Raw genomic sequence first — 16,981 nt, 5'->3', positions numbered from 1 at the left:
GTCTACAATTTGAATATAATGATGTATTTAAAAGTTAATGGCCAGACGTATTATTACATAAATTTAAAATGCTGTTGAAGATGAAATATAATGTGGATAAAGGGTACATAGCACAGTGTCTGTCAGTTGGACTACTGATGACTTATTGAGGGGGAAAGAAAACCTGAAGTAGATTGCCTCAGAAAAATCATTTTCAAAAGCTGGAGTGATTTCCTTGTTTTATTTATTGGTTACAATAGGTATAACTCAATATTTTAACTAATTGCAAAAGTGATCAAATTGACTGTCTGTCTGTCTGTCTGTCTGTCTGTCTGTCTGTCTGTCTGTCTGTGTCTGTCTGTCTGTCTGTCAGTCTGTCTCTCTGTCAGTCTGTCTGTCTGTCTGTCTGTCTGTGTCGTCAGTCTGTCTCTCTGTCTGTCTGTCTGTCTCTCTGTCTCTCTGTCTGTCTGTCTGTCTGTCTGTCTGTCTGTCTGTCTGTCTCTCTGTCAGTCTGTCTCTCTGTCTGTCTGTCTGTCTGTCTGTCTGTCTGTCTGTCTGTCTGTCTGTCTGTCTGTCTGCACTGCAAAAAAAAATGCTTTTCTTAATTAGTATTTTTGCCTTGTTTCTAGTCAAAACATCTAAAAATTCTTAAAACTAGAAGTATTTACTAGACAAGCAAAAGTAATCGTCTTGTTTTGGGAAAAAATAACTCAAAATTAAAAGAGTTTTTGCTTAAAATAAGCAAAATATTCTGCCATCTGCTTATTTTAAGCAAAAACTCTCTTAATTTTAAGCCCCCCCCCCCAAAAAAAAAACAAAAAAACAAGACAATAATTTGTACTTGTTTAGTAAATGTTTCTTAATGAAGGTTTGCTCTCTCTCTCTCTCTCTCTCTCTCTCTCTCTCTCTCTCTCTCTCTCTCTCTCTCTCTCTCTCTCTCTCTCTCTCTCTCTCTGATCTACTATTCAAAAGTATTGAGTTATTATATTAAATAAATTATTATTATGAATATTTTGAGCAAGAATGCATAGGATTGATGAAGTGACAGTAAAGCCATTTATAATGTTACAAAACATACTGTTGGTACTGTTCCTTTGAATTTCCCATTTCCTTGAAAAAAAAACGTAGCACTATTTCCATAAAAAAAAATTAACTCAGGCCACCAATAGTGCTCAAGGGGAATGTATCGAACGAGACCACCCACACTCTGGAAGTCCGCGGGGGTCCCGAGTTCTAGTCGGTCAAAGTTGAAACTTTGAAACAGGCATAATTCCGACGCCAAGTCGAGTTGGGGCTCCATGCTCTGGGCTTACGGTGGGCCCATGGATACCTCCCCACACCCTGATTTTGGAGCTCCAACACCGCTTGGTTTTGAGATATAGTCGCTCAAAGCTGGACGTCTCAGGTGCTGGGGACGGTGGGGATGGAAGGTGACCTCTCCATGCCCAGAAGCATGAGTTCCGACTCAGCATAGATGCATTGAGGCACTAAGCATTGATGATAGATGATTAGAATGATTTCTCAAGGGTCATGTGACACTGAAGACTAGAGTAATCTTTCAAAGATATCATGCCACTAACCTGCCAAACTTTGTCAAATCCAATGAATAGTTCTTCTTGGTTGGAACACTGTCCCAGGATCAACATCCTACTTGAGAAATAACGAAGCATGCAGCCAAGCTGTGTCCTTTTATGTAAATTGGTCGCATTGGAGGGCATGTTTTCCTTGACATTTCTGTCACCGTTTCGTTGTCCCCAGTCAGAACCGTTAGCCTGGCTGAGCATCGGGTTCTTTTGACCTTGCAGAGTCCCCGATTCACACTACAACTCTTTTGTGTGCTATTTTTTATTGATTTGTTCATCCATTTCCTGCGAGGTTCAGCTCTAGCATATTCCCTGGGACCTCTGTTGGAGGTTATATTGGTACTTTTTTTCTCAGAGCTGGCACTGAAGATAACCTGAAATGAACCCTACTACCTCTAACTCGTTTGTTTTTCACGTCAGTCTTTCTCCTCGAAATCAAAGCCTCAGCCCGTCGGTAATTTGTAGCACAGATGTGACATCAAAGATCCCTGCATATTTCAACTGGTGTCTGTCAGGGCTGCTGTTTATTCAGCGAACGTAACGTCGCCTCTATGGCTGGATGGATTAAAGAAGCGAATTTAAGCAGACGTATTTGTGTCATGTTCAGAATTAAGTCGAAGAGGTGCCGTGGCCTCTAGATGAGTCTTTCTCTTTCCCCATTCCTGTGTTTCTCTCTCCAGGTGTCGCACCTTTACGGATTAGCGCTCTTTGAAGATTACTTGTTTGCGACATGCTCTGAACCCTCCAGAGAGAGCAAAGTGGACATATTTAGGATAAATCGCTTTAACAGCAGTGACACGAACACCGTCACCACTTTGGAAAGTGCCAGAGCCATCCGAGTTTATCACAGACTGGCTCAACCTACAGGTAAACTTTTCGTCGGAGCATAACTAATATAATCAGCAATCCCTCCGATTTAAAAATATTGATGGTTTATGTACATTTTAAAGGGTTATTTCACATAAAAATGGAAATTCTGTCATTAATTACTCACCCTCATGTCGTTCCAAAACCGTAAGTTTCCTTCGTTTCCCTTCGGAACACAAATTAGGATATTTCTGACTAAATCCGAGAGATCTCTGACCCCTCCATAGACAGCAATGTAATTAAAACTTTCAAGGCTCAGAAAGGTAGTAAAGATATAAACTAGTCCATGTGACTACAGTGGTTCAACTTTAATTTTATAAAGCAACAAGAATACTTTTTGTGTGCAAATCCCCACCCCCCCACCCTCCAAATAACAACTTTATTCAACAGTCTCTTCTCGTCTGTCCTTCTCCTACGCTGTTGACATAGTAAACACAGTGCAGCACTTTCCAAGCTCTACGTCAGAACGCCAGCTTTTCATCATTTGCTGTTCACGTGAGCACCATGAAGTGTGTAGGTCATGCTGACACAGAAGCCAGCGGTGAGCCGCCGTTCTGCCGTAGAACTCGGAAGTGCTGCGCCGTTTCTGATACGGAGATCTATGGGTGATTAAGAAAGCCTTCAGGGTGCGTCTGAAGCTTGACGCTGACACGACCGTCATAGTGACAACAGCCAATCATATTACTCTTCCGGTGTTACATGAATGCAATTGGCTAGCGTCTGTGCTAGGGCATTTGCATAGGAGATCTGCTAATTTTTCGCTTCTATCGCGAGCAATGCCAGTGACGAGTGCAACGGAACCCACAATTCAGTTTGGCAACGCATAACTTCACCCATTCAAAGTAAATGTCCAGAGTGAATGCAGCGTACAAGTTTAAAAGTTATATATATATATATATAATATATATTTCTGCTGCATGTGAGACACATTTCTAATGATTTTATCACCCTAAAACAGTGAAAAAACACTGGACTAAATTTTTTTTGGCATTTAGCTGTATTGCAAAGTAACCAATGAATTTGTGTCAAAATATTGTTAAATCAGTTTAATCAGACAATCTTTGACATCAATCAATATGGGAAGCATTTTTTCTACATTTTATAAGCCTTATTATAAGCCATGATTATTAGCCTATTTTACTTTCTTCTATTCATTAGTTGTCTTTTATTATTTAAAATTTGTTATGTAGCATATGTGGTTGGACTGATATTTCACGATGCTAGCTTGATGCTGACCTTTCTCTTTCTTCAGTCAGGACTCACGCATGCAGCCCTGACCCACACGGAAGAAAAGGTGGATGTTCGCATATCTGTCTCCTGAGCCACAACTACAAATCACGCCTGTGCCGCTGCCGGACCGGCCACGTCCTTGCCAGCGACGGGAAGTCCTGCAAAAGTGAGGGTCACAAAAAGCCAATTTCTCTTTCCTCTCTCATTCTCTTATAGCTTCTAGGTGTCTGATTAGCATCTGGGAGACGAGTTTCTCATGTAAATGGTTTTAGGGATATTCCCAAAGGAAAGGGTGCCGCTATCTAAAGCCATACATCAGATGGATGGCCCTTGTGGGTTTGTCGAAATGGAAATTTATGACCAAATTTATGGAGGCCCAAGATACTGAAGAATGGACACGTTTCTGTGATTAATAGCGCACGTTCAGCACATTAGGGCGGAATGCATGGGAAACTGGTATGTTTTGTCTTTTGGCATCAGGATCATTGACTATCAGAGTGTGTGTGTGTGTGTGTGTGTGTGTGTGTGTGTGTGTGTGTGTGTGTGTGTGTGTGTGTGTGTGTTTGGTTGTGTAGGTCTACATCAGAAGATATGGAAAAGCCTTTCTCGAACTTCAGATGCTAGACCAACTTAATGGTCGTAAAACAAAACTTCAAAATCATCTATCATCTTAAATATATCACCTACGATTTTAATGTATAGCATTAATTATGTTGTGTGGTGAAAATCCAAAAATACCTTCACTTTGTAAAATTGTTTTGATTTCTATATCGGTCAACCGACTGTAAATGGTCTCATTAGCAGTTGTAATAATTCGTAGTCGCATTTGAATGGTTTTGGACTAAATTGTAGTGAAATTGTGTTACTAGAATCCTAGTTATTTGTGAAACAAGAGCAGAATGAATTTCAGTGTGAAATGTCATACTTCTTTATTTTTACATTGTGACAATTTATGTACAAATACTGTACAATTTGGTTTGCGAACAATTTAGCAATATGTCCTACTCGTTTTCCATGATTTATTCTCAACATTGATGGCAAAAAACAAAATAGCTCACAAACCCTGCTTGCACATGGACAACTATAGATCAATACGTGTGAGTTTCCATGTGAAAGATTACATTTTTATTGCAATTTCTGCAAAATCTGCTATATCTACATTTATTTATTCTATGGAATTCCTACGCATCATTTTTTCAACCAAACCAGTTCAGCGGAAATTCCGGCCTGGATACAAATTCTAAACATTTTATTGGCCATATCACAATATCGATTGCCTACACCCAACCCTCATCCCTAAACTTTGTCACTGTAACCTCAGCCAATGAAATTGGTTTGTGGGAAAAATTCATGCAATTCCTATAGTTCCTATATGGTACGATACCTCCCTTTCCTAAGGTGGCCCAGTAGTGCACTACACAACACATTTTCAAAAGCAACCATAAGTTCACAACAGAATCAAGCCACAGCACAATAGCCTGACAAGCCAGACCCACATCAAGATGTTGGGTCTGGGAATTCACCATTGACAGGGCTCAATCCGAGGGCCTGGATTTCTAACTCCCCCTGCACGCAATAGGATAGAGCTACAACCAACCAGAACAACGAAGAAGGTGAAGCGGAGCTAGCTGATTAAACCTTTGTGTATCCGGTCGGCAAAACTCAGAACACATCTTCTCTTCTTCAGAATGACTTCAGTGCCGTTCTTTGTTCTAGGGATGCACGATATTGGATTTTTGCCGATATCCGATATGTCGATATTTTTCAGCTCATTTTGGCCGATGCCGATACCGATGCCGATATATGTTTATTATTTCCCTTTGTTTGGAAACAACACCATTTTGAGCAAAAACAATTTTTTTTCATTCTGGTTTCAGATTTCTGAGGTCTCCTTAATAAAAGGATTCTTGTTGAAGATAAATAAATTTTAATAAAGTTCTTTTTATGATAAGAGTATATTAAAAGCTCTGAAAATAACAATAATAAAGTCAGTAATTTTTCACCCCAGATGCAGCTGTAACCTTAATATTGTATTTTTGGATTTAACGTTTGTGCACATGAAGTGGGGGTGGCATGACATCCATTGATGCTGTCTTTTAATTCTACAATTATTGTAGAGCTCCTTGGATTATTTTTCATCATCCATTTCATAAAATTTTAATCCAGATTAATACACTGTATATAAAAGTATTTAATTTACAAGTGTCATGCTTGTGATTTATGACATCATTACTGATTTGTTTATTCTGAACAAGAAGTAACTTCAATTTATTTGTGTATTCTACTTTTCATTGTATTACTGTAACAACAGCGCCCCCACTACATGTATAAATATATAGCGGTCTAGCTGGAGGGCACTAGGACCTGGAGGAGCTTCTGCTGCTGTGGAGGCTGCCGCACGCGCTAGAGAGTGGGGAGACGCGATTGGGCTTGTTTTGGGTTCGTTTTGTTGTGAAAACGTGGCAAATCTGCTGTTGACGGTCACGTCCTTCTGTACGTGCATTCAGAAATTCAAGGCAGCATTTAAAAACAGTCAATATAAATCACTGTACATGCAATGTATTTTCTTGTTTTCACTTGAAGAATGACTGCAGTGCTGACATGGTCTCATCTGTAGCACTCCTTGCACACGTGAGTTATTGCAGGCGCATATCAACACGTTATCATATCGGCAAGGCATATCGGCATAATGTTTTCATATCGACCGATGCCGATTTTTATATTTTAAGCGTTTATCGGCCGATTCCGATGTCGTGCCGATAATATCGTGCATCCCTACTTTGTTCTTTTCTCATAGAAAATCTAAACTCCAGGTCTTCCAGGGTCGTGGGCAAAGCAGATTCAAAAGACCGCTGTTCGCCAGCTTCTGTGTTTACTAGAAGCACGCGGAACCGTCGCAACCCTGCCGTCATTATGTTAAGCCCGCCCACCGACTCTATCTACGATGTGATTGGCCTAATCAGAGTTTGTTTTTCCAGCTTGCAAGCCAACGGAAATTGCTAAACGCCCTGGCTGTAAATTAGATTTGCTGGCATTAGGGCGCGTCTAGATTTCTAGGCTAACAACACAACGAAAACAAACCAAACAAAAGGGTTTTTTTTTGTTCCAAAGGTTATAGTACATTGCTGGTGACCAGGTGAAATTGTGCCAATACCTCCCTCCATGTATGCACAGTTCACAGTTTGGAACATGAAAAAACCCTTTAGGTGAATTACAGTATTTTTTTCCTGGAAAGTAATAGTTTACTGTAAATAGGGAGTTATTGGCAACATGTCTTGAAGACCTACAGGCTTTGGAATTTTTTTTAACACATTTTTAAATGATTAAAAGTCACATTAACTCTTTTTCCACCAGCATTTAAAAAATAGTTGCCAGAGTTTTTGAACATTTCACTTAAATTTTAGCCTGATGTGATCCTACTCAATTCTAGTCAGAATATGAGTCTGAAACTGCTCCATTGGGCTGTGATTATGGGGCGTGTTTCAACCGAACCAGGACAGACCTCAACTGGATAGACCTACAAGCAATCAGAGCAACGAAGCGACGCATAATGCTAGTTGTCAAATGTCAACAGAACCCAACTGCACTGTGTTGCCAAGTCCGCGTTTTTTCCCGCGGTTTGTTTTCTATGTCCGCGGGTTGAAGCGACTATTATGTGATATATAGACCCATGAGTGCGAATTTTAGCAGGCAACCTTGCCAAAATAACACACATTTTACCCCCCACCCCCAAACGTCATTTCTTTTTTCCCAGAGAACATGAATTTGTTTTGAGAGCGGCGGAATGGTTGCATTTGAGTCGAGAGTCAATAATGGCTGTGCGTTCCTCAAACAAAGGAATTATTTGGCTTCAGTCCCGTTCAAAGTTATAAAAACACAACTGTTCTTGTTGGCTCTCTCTCCCTTCATCCCATTGTCTCCCTGGATCTCACTGTCAGACCTTGCAATCATCATGTTTGCACCATTTCAGATTGTAAGTTATGCATTTCGAGAACATTATGCTTCATACATATGTGTCCCTTAGTTAACTGCCCCCCCCCCCACACACACACACACTCAGATACAATTACAAACACAATGTAACTGTTATGCACCAAAAGATGATTGATTCGATAGAACCGAATCAGTGGAACTAATTCTGGTTTTAATTAAGCTAATGTAATTAGCTTGAGCCTCTCGCTTTGGATACATTTTTGTCAAAGGCTTTAATTTGCAGAACTGAATTGAAAACAGAGGCTAATTATGTCAATTAATTAAGCTCTGACAGTAGTGCGGCAGAAGGCTTATTACGTTCCGCCACTGCATTTGTTTATTTGGGTAATCGTGTCTTCGCAGAACCAAAGAACGAGCTGTTCCTGTTTTACGGAAAAGGACGACCTGGGGTTATCCGAGGTCTGGATATGGATGTCAAGTCTGGGGACGAACATTTGATTCAAATCGAAGGGCTCGTGAGTCCCAGAGCGCTGGACTTCCACGCAGAGAGCAGCTACATCTATTTCGCAGACACCACAAGCTTCCTAATCGGACGTCAGAAGATTGACGGAACCGCTCGGGAAACGATCCTTAAGGACGGTAGGCTAATCATAACTTACCCTACACTTTATTCTGAGAGATTAATGTTGGCTTTTGTGTAAGTCTGTTGAGCCTTGCCGCCGTTTCATTGTGGAAAAGGCTCTTAAATATTCTCAAACTAACTCATTTTCGCCTTGGCTCTGTAATGAATCATCTGTGCAACCATGCGGCGTGGTACGATAGAAGCAGGCCACCTGTACTTGAGCGCTTCTGTTGCCGATGTTTTCCAAATGGGATGTTATTTATCATACATTTTGTGCAATTCAGTTGTTGGGGAAGCTCGCTGGTCGATACCGCGTAATTCCACTAGGAAGAATTAGAGGAGGACAGTGATTAATTGAGCTGTCTTTGATGTTATCAAGCAAAAAGAACAACATATTCTAAATTAATTTCTGCTTCTCTTCCTCCAGAGCTGGATAATGTGGAGGGTATTTCGGTGGACTGGCTTGGTAATAGCCTGTTCTGGACAAATGACGGTTATAGAAAGACCATCAATGTGGCCGGGCTGGAACGACCCTCTCAGACCAGGAGAACGCTTTTAGAAGGCAATATGTCTCATCCCAGGGCCATTGTTGTGGATCCTCTAAATGGGTAAGCCCATGATACCTTTCCTGCTTACAGCAGCATTTAAAAGCTTCTTCTGCAGGGATTTCAGTGTGCCAAAGCCTTGGATGAAATCCAGCCATTTAAAGTGCACTGGGGGCGGGGATGTTTGCCCTTTGCGCTTAGAGATTTCATCGAGAAATTTCAACAGCCGTGTGCTTTCTCTGTTTTCATTAACAGAAAAGCCTTGGGATGGTATGAGATAATAATACCATGGTACTTTAATATATATATATATATTATAGCACTGTTTATTATTACAGTATTTTCATACATTGGACTCAACCTGTGTCTAAAGGAACATGGTAATTCTATGGTACTTCATAGGCCTGTGCGATAAAACGATATCAATGGTATACCTTTATCAATAATGATGCAAACAATTGTCAATATCACTGTGTTTTGTCTTTGGGTTTGTATTTGCACAGCATGTAAGATCTTACCCTTTTAAAATCTTCCCAGTCTACTGGCATTTGGCAGTTGTTACCGCAAAAACAGATGGTCAAAGTCAAAATGTAAAATTTTGCCCGCCCTTGTTTATCTAGTGCATAAAGGTATAGAGCAGTGGTCTTCACTATTTTTTTCATGAGAGCCGCACTGATAGCACAAAATCAATAGGAGAGCCACTTTTATTGCAAAGCAGGGGTGTTTCTAGGATTTTCGTTTTAGGGGAGCTTAGCCCCCAGTGAGGGTAGCCTATGGAAAAAATGGTAACATAAGTGTAGTGTCCAAATTGCGCCATTAACTAGTAGCTTACAAACGTGCATACCCAAACTATATTGGCTGTTTATTACTTATAAAGCAAATATTACCCCCTTACTGCATGTTCATACTTTACATGTAATTTTTGTATCCAATAATGTTTATAATTACAGAGATCCAAAATGTTAGGGGGGTTCGGGGGGCATGCTCCCCCGAGAAAATTTTGATTTCTATGATCTACATATGTGCATTTTAAGATGTTCTGAAGGCCAAAAAATTAGATAACAATAGCACTAAAAATGCCTAATCTGATGAAAATGGCTTTGTTAATATTTCTTGTTCGTTAACTAGGCCTACATTATGAATCACATAGGCATATTTTCAGTTAAAAATTGTGAATTTAGAGTAGACAAAAGTTTATTAATTTGCCTGAATATTTTTGTGAAAATAAAACTTGGCCGCAAAAAGAAAATTGAAGATCCAATACAAGAGAAAAATAAATGACAGATGTCTTAACTTTCATTTTTACAAAAGGTGCATATATCTGCTACAGAGGCTCAGATGTATACACACACACCTCTGTTTCTGACGTGCGCTCTGCTCCGCGCAGCTGCGGATTGAAGAACACACAGACTAAAAAAGACGGGACAAAGCCGAAGCCTCCCCTATCCAAAAAAGCAGGATTACATTAATGCTGGGATGAGCGGAAGCATGCATGCATTTCCTTGACTTTCTTCATGTTGTATTTGTAGCTTGTCGTTGCAATCCTTGTGAGGCATGCGAGATGTGCATTGGTGAGGCGGTTTCTCTGTAAGATTGTGGCCAAAACTGGTACTGCAATCACTTTCAAATGACTGTAGAGTGGTGTATCCCCCTCCCCCCGGATGCCGAATCACTACTGACTTTGTGATTGGTCGATAGGTGGAGGGTGGAGCTTCAGGCCAAAACATCAACATCAGTTGAGGGCTGCATCAACATCTTTTAAATGACAATATCCTGGCCAGACTACTGTTGTCAGTGATATGAGTATTTGAAATTAACATGATTCCTTAATGTCTAGTGACATATCAGGGCCATTTTATGATTAATTGAAATACATTTCTGTTCCTTTAGTTTTATGATGCAACGGAATAATTTTTCTGCGTGAAACAAACAAACAAACAAACAAACAAACAAACAAAAATAATGACTTTATTCAACCATATAGTTCTAGCCTGTGTCAGTCTCCCAAGTGTTAATTTAATAAAATCGGATTTCATAAACAATATCTTAATTTGTGTTCTGAAGATGAACGAAGATCTTACGAGTTTGGAATGGATGGTGAGTAATTAAAGACTGAATTGTAATTTTAGGGTGAACTAACTGTGAAATGAGATACCAGTAACACTTATGCGGATATTCTGTATCATAACAAGCAATCACACTGAAACTGAAACTAAAAGATCTAAACAAAACGTCAAAATAAAAATATGGTTTAACTTGAAGAACATAAATATGTATTAATATTGTATAATAAAGTGCAATTCTTAAAGAAATTGTAGTATTATTATTGTTAAAATAGAGTACAACAAAGATATTTTCCACCCATGTTTTAATGTAAAACATCATGTAGTTGATAAAAAATAAAAATGTCATGTTTTTCTGTAAATTATTTATTATTTTTATTTGATTACATTGATTACATTTGAAAAGATTGATTCAATTGTTCAAGTTTTATGTGTTTATTTAATTAGACAGCATTTTTGGTGATACATTTGTATTAAATCATAAAACTTTATGGAATCCAATCTAGAAAAATAAAAACAGAATTTAGAGGGGGGAAATGGATCCCATGGGGCTCTAAATTAAAAGGTAGCTTACTAATAGAGATTAATCGTGCACAAATACGTTTTTAGATTCCTTCTCAAAGTCTAACAAATATATGGGAAACATTTCCTTCCCTATTAATAGTAAATTAATATTGTGATACCGAATACCGATATTGACTGATATGGAAATCAATTTTGTGATAATATTTTTGGCCATGTCGCCCAGCCCTATACTTCATACATAATACTGAATGAGTAACATATTCATATACAATGGTAAATATCCAAGAAACCTTAGTATTATGATGGCAATTTTCCAGCATAAAAATATACTTTAGGTACTTCAAAGTATTAGCATGTATGTAAAAATACTATAACCCAATATCACTGATATTAAAAAAGTACGTAGGTACATTAATTTCAATAGCATGATACTTTTCAATGTATTATAGTATTAATTATGTTACCATGGTAATATCACAGTACTTTTTTTGTAAGGTTATTATGAGGATATAAAAAACTAAAAACATTTTATACTGATATGATATGATATAACATATGCTACTGTTTATGACAGATTATTATGGACTATTGTATTATGATTTTAAATGACACATTTTTTTTTTTACTATTTGGTGTCACCTACTTTGACATGATGTTAACAAACATACATGTATTCAATTTGATTGTTAATTTAAATCCAAGAGAGGAAGTAGCAGAAGTACCATGTCAAAGGGAGCTAATGCGAACATCCTCACTCGATGTCACTGCTCAGATGGAAAAGCTTAAAGAGAATACGGAGAGACCATGACTGCAAATCGCTGCCTTGGCAGAACGGTGAAGCCTGACATAAGAGGTTTAAAAGTTTAAAGGCAGGTTCCAGTTTCTGCTTATATTTTAGTGACTCTTTCCGTGCACTGTACACTTGACATGTTTATCCTCGTAATGGGTTTTTGGATTGGGTTGTCTGTTTTTTAAAAGCTTCGGTGCCTTGGAATTTTAGATCATTTGCAAATAAGTCTTAGGAATAATTACGAGTAATCAGTTTTAATCTGCAATTAATCTGCAATTGTGTTACTGGAAATTGGTTTAAAATTTCAAAAAGGCCGTTTTTTTGAACTTCGGATCACCGCTTAAGCTCTAGCTGCCGGTATGCTGAATATTCAATACCTATCCCATCTTAATCTCTCGCCTTGCAAATCCCATTTCACTCTCTAAAAACTGTCCTTTACCATGTCCGTCCTTCCGTATCCCATGTATGCATGTCATTTCCTGTCTGTGCTAACATGATAAGATGGAGGATTAGCTGTTATGACTCTAGGTCCTGATCGCATTTGCTCTCCATCTCCATCACTCGCCCGGTTTGCCTGTTCACAGCAGGTGCTGTCACTCAAAGCCCTGCCTCATGAATTTTTCAACAGGTCACTGAATATGAGTGGGGGGAGGCGGTTTCTTCTGTCATGTTATGTTAGGCTGCGTTCAAATGCGCGAGGCCGCGTCATAGCTTTTAAGTTTATGTGGTGAAATGTGAGAGGTTTGAACTTAGCAGAACTTAACATTGCAGAACAAAAAGTTCTGGCTCCAAAGAATGAAGAATTATTAATAACGCCCGATGAAGTTTTTAGGTGGTTAAGTGAGGACATTGTCCTCAATACTTTTGAAGGATTATTTTACGGTGACCTGTCTTCTAGAAAGCACGTTCGAGCAAACCCAGCTTAAGATCATAAAGTGTTTTGTGTGTTTTGGAACATTGTACTTGGTTATTAGTCCCAATGAAATCAAAATTGAATTTTTTTTGGCTTTTAGTATGAATATGTTATTGTGTGCTTCAAGAGAGAATTCGCATTTAGAAAATAAAAGCGTTCAAAACTTTGCCAATATTGATTAATGATTTTGATGACATCACTGCACTTCAGCTTCTCATCCGATTGTCTGTCCAGTCAAATGCTCTTTAGAATCTAAAGCGATCCACCCTCAGTCACTTCTTCACACAATTACTATTTTTATATTTAGAAGCAGGGTTAGCACCACTTTTTACCCAGGGTTATAGTCATTCTAAATACTGCTTTTAATCTCGGGTAAAAGAGCATTTCACATTTGTAAGTTAGAAGCAGGGTTAGCACCGCTTTTTACCCGGGGTTATCGTCGTTCTAAACATCATTTTTACCCAAGGTTATCATCGTTCTAAACATCATTTTTACCCAGGGTTATTGTCGTTCTCAACACCACTTTTAACCCCAGGTAAAGAAGTGTTTCACATTTGTAATTTAGAAGCAGGGTTAGCACCGCTTTTTACCCACGGTTATCACTGTTCGGAAAATTTTTTTTTTACACAGGGTTATTGTCGTTCTAAACATAATTTTTTTTTTTTACCCAGGGTTATTGTCGTTCTAAACACCACTTTTTAACCCTAGGTAAAAGGAGCGTTTCACATTTGTAATTTAGAAGCAGGGTTAGCACCGCTTTTTACCCAGGGTAATCACCGTTCTAAACATAATTTTTACCCAGGGTTATTGTCGTATTAAACATTTTTTTACCCAGGGTTATTGTTGTTCTAAACATCATTTTTTTACCCAGGGTTATTGTCGTTCTAAACATCATTTTTTTACCCATGGTTGTTGTCGTTCTAAACATCATTTTTTACCCAGGGTTATTGTCATTCTAAACATCATTTTTTTACCCAGGGTTATCATCGTGCTAAACATCATTTTTACCCAGGGTTATTGTCGTTCTACGCACCACTTTTTAACCCTAGGTAAAGGCACATTTCACATTTGTAATTTTGAAGCAGGGTTAGCACCGCTTTTTACCCAGGGTTATTGTTTTTCTAAACACGTTTAACCTATGGTAAAGAAGCGTTTCACATTTATAATTTAGAAGCAGGGTTAGCACCGCTTTTTACCCAGATTTATTGTCGTTAAAAAAAAACCGTTTTTAACCCCGGTTAAGGAGCATTTCACATTTGTAATTTAGAAGCAGGGTTAGCACTGCTTTTTACCCAGGATTATGAAACCACTTTTGGGTGTTAACCCCTCATTGCAGTGCCATCCTTGTACAGTGTGAAAGTGAGTACTTAGCAACAGACAACCAAATGCAATACATGTTTGTGTACATTGTACAGTTACAGAAACACTGCACATTGTATAAAAACAGTAAATTCAGTATTTGAGAGGAAAATGCTGACAGAAAAAAACGTAACAATTTCTTTCTTACCTTTTATAGTCTGAAATATCCATTCAGTATAAACTCCATATTACAGGTGAAAATATGAGGATGCACAATGCTAGAGCTTTAATGTAAACAGGAGCTGCGTTGATCCAATCAATGACACTGACACAGCAAACATGAAAATAAGAACGTTTACCCAGGGTTTAGGAATATACAATGTGAAACGTCAGTTTATGAATACCCAGAATTAATTGTTAACCCTAGGTAAATTTTAAAGGAAGACAACACAGGATTCGATTTGCTCGGTGTTTAGAATGACCCAGTTTTAACTTTTTCAAGTGTGAAAATCCCTAAAGATTAGTATGTCCAACTAGATAGTATAAAAAAAAAAAGAGGAGTCGAAAAGCACTAGTCAAGTGAAGCTACGCAATGGGTGCTCATAGGTCACATGACTGCAACAAAATGGCAGATGTAGTACATCCGAATTTCATTCATACTATAGAATACTTTTTAACGGTCGCAAAGTAAGTTCAAATTCCAACATAGTACCTATTCAGAAAGTGGACCATTTCAGATGCAGTGAAAAACTTTTTCCAGAGAGCTACTTGGAAATATTTGGTTTTGGTTTGTGGCATTTGACAAATTGATGCCGCTGTAAGCTGGTCTTGGTCAGCCTGGTTTCATGACCTTAAATATGTCATTTCTCACTGGGTTCCCTAGTTGGATGTATTGGACAGACTGGGAGGAGGACGAGTTAATTGACAGTAGAGGACGGATAGAAAAGGCATGGATGGATGGATCTCACCGGCAGATCTTTGTCACGTCCAACATGCTGTGGCCCAATGGCCTCACCCTGGACCATTCCTCCAGCATCATGTACTGGTGCGATGCCTACTTTGACCACATCGAGAAAATCTACCTCAACGGCAGCCACAGAACGGTTAGTAAATGAGTGAGTCAGTTCTTTAGTTCTCAGACACCTCCGTTTCCACTCGATGTTCATCTCAATATTTCCCTGTGACTCACAAACGTGTTCTACTTTTCACAGGTGGTGTACAGCGGGAAAGAGTTGAATCATCCATTTGGGATTGCGCATTACCAGAATTACATATTCTGGACGGATTACATGAACGCCTCGATATTCCGTCTGGATTTGTCATCTAATGATGTTGCACTAATGCGGGCGGAAAGACCACCTCTCTTCGGGATTCAGGTCTATGACCCGCAGAGCCAGAAAGGTAAATATGAATATGTATGCTGTAGATTCGAAGCCGTAATGAATTCTTGAAATCTTGCCAAATGCTGTAGAGGAACTTTGCTTTCTAGCTTTTGAATGTCGTCCAGAAGCTCTAAGATTTAAACCTTCAAACTTCCGAGGGGTGGTCTGAGTCTTTATAATTCACCATTCCATAGCTTTGCCCAGAAGTCTAACCCTGTTTTGGCACACGCTTACTATACTGTACAATATGTGGAAATGAAATATATCACCCCGCATGCGTTCACCTTTTAAACAGCTGAACATTCTAGAACCTAATGCCACACCGGCAAGTCCCAGATTTTGAATAAATGCTTTGCAACGGATATTCCCCGAGTAGGCTACTTAATGGTAATTTTAACCTTAAGACTTCATGATCCAAGCATTTTCGGTGCCTGGATCAAATAAGCCTAGCTTCTCTCATATTTTAAAGGCTAATTTGAAGGTGTTTGGGGGAAATTTGTGTGATTTGTCCAGAGGTTCTGGATCCAGATCTCCTTTTGTCTCCAGCAACAAGCAATTATTCTAAAGAACTGGGCAGCTTTTTGGCATCTATACACAGTGTAGTAAAATTGTTCTCCATCACCCTACCACGCAGAAATATGAACATCACAATTATGGGAAATTTAACTAAGGCTAAGTGGACATGAAAATGCTTTTTCTCTCTACAACGTGGCTTTCCGTCCACACTGAGACAGCGTTTTTTTGTTTTGTTTTTTTGTCCTGCAAGACTAAGCTTTTTGAAGATGCCCAAGTAGATACATTTAAAAATGCTGTTTTCGTGTTAGAATGTACACTGTGCAAAAGGGGGCATTTAAAAAAATGATGAAATATATTTATTCATTGTCATGCACCAGGGTCATTTCATGTCAACTCAACCAAATTTCAGAAACGTCCCCGGCTCAATGTTTTGGCAAAATATTACATGTAATGAATGTATATTTACTGTGGAATGACAATTTTCGCCTGAGATTTGGAGACAAATTACACGGGGGAAAAATGATTTTTAGAAAGATGGCAGTATCGTTGTTTTATTTTTACACTGAGATTGATAGGTATATTGGTAGAATCTGTTGACTTTAGCATTCTTTGTTGCATTATATGCCAACAGTGATGGTTCAAAACATGGGGAAAAGCACTTCTTGTGGTTTTTGCCCCAAGTTTGCATGCCTGTAACTCAAGAAATATTAAAGCTATTTTAATATCCTTTTATA

At 38.7% G+C, this 16,981-nt stretch overlaps 1 protein-coding gene across 1 annotated transcript in view; it reads left to right on the top strand.

The window, feature by feature from the left end:
- The window catches only part of lrp1ba (low density lipoprotein receptor-related protein 1Ba), a 334,663-nt gene that overhangs the window by 102,058 nt on the left and 215,624 nt on the right, over positions 1-16,981 (top strand). The window contains exons 9-14 of the mRNA XM_067415030.1: positions 2,243-2,429; positions 3,682-3,825; positions 7,995-8,231; positions 8,642-8,822; positions 15,233-15,452; positions 15,561-15,750. Of these exons, the coding sequence (XP_067271131.1) occupies positions 2,243-2,429; positions 3,682-3,825; positions 7,995-8,231; positions 8,642-8,822; positions 15,233-15,452; positions 15,561-15,750 (1,159 nt within the window). The remainder of the gene's footprint in view (positions 1-2,242; positions 2,430-3,681; positions 3,826-7,994; positions 8,232-8,641; positions 8,823-15,232; positions 15,453-15,560; positions 15,751-16,981) is intronic.

This window comes from Pseudorasbora parva, chromosome 14 (assembly GCF_024679245.1).
Source record: "Pseudorasbora parva isolate DD20220531a chromosome 14, ASM2467924v1, whole genome shotgun sequence".
In the NCBI taxonomy this organism is placed as follows: domain Eukaryota; kingdom Metazoa; phylum Chordata; class Actinopteri; order Cypriniformes; family Gobionidae; genus Pseudorasbora; species Pseudorasbora parva.
This window is presented reverse-complemented; position numbering and strand designations above follow the sequence as displayed.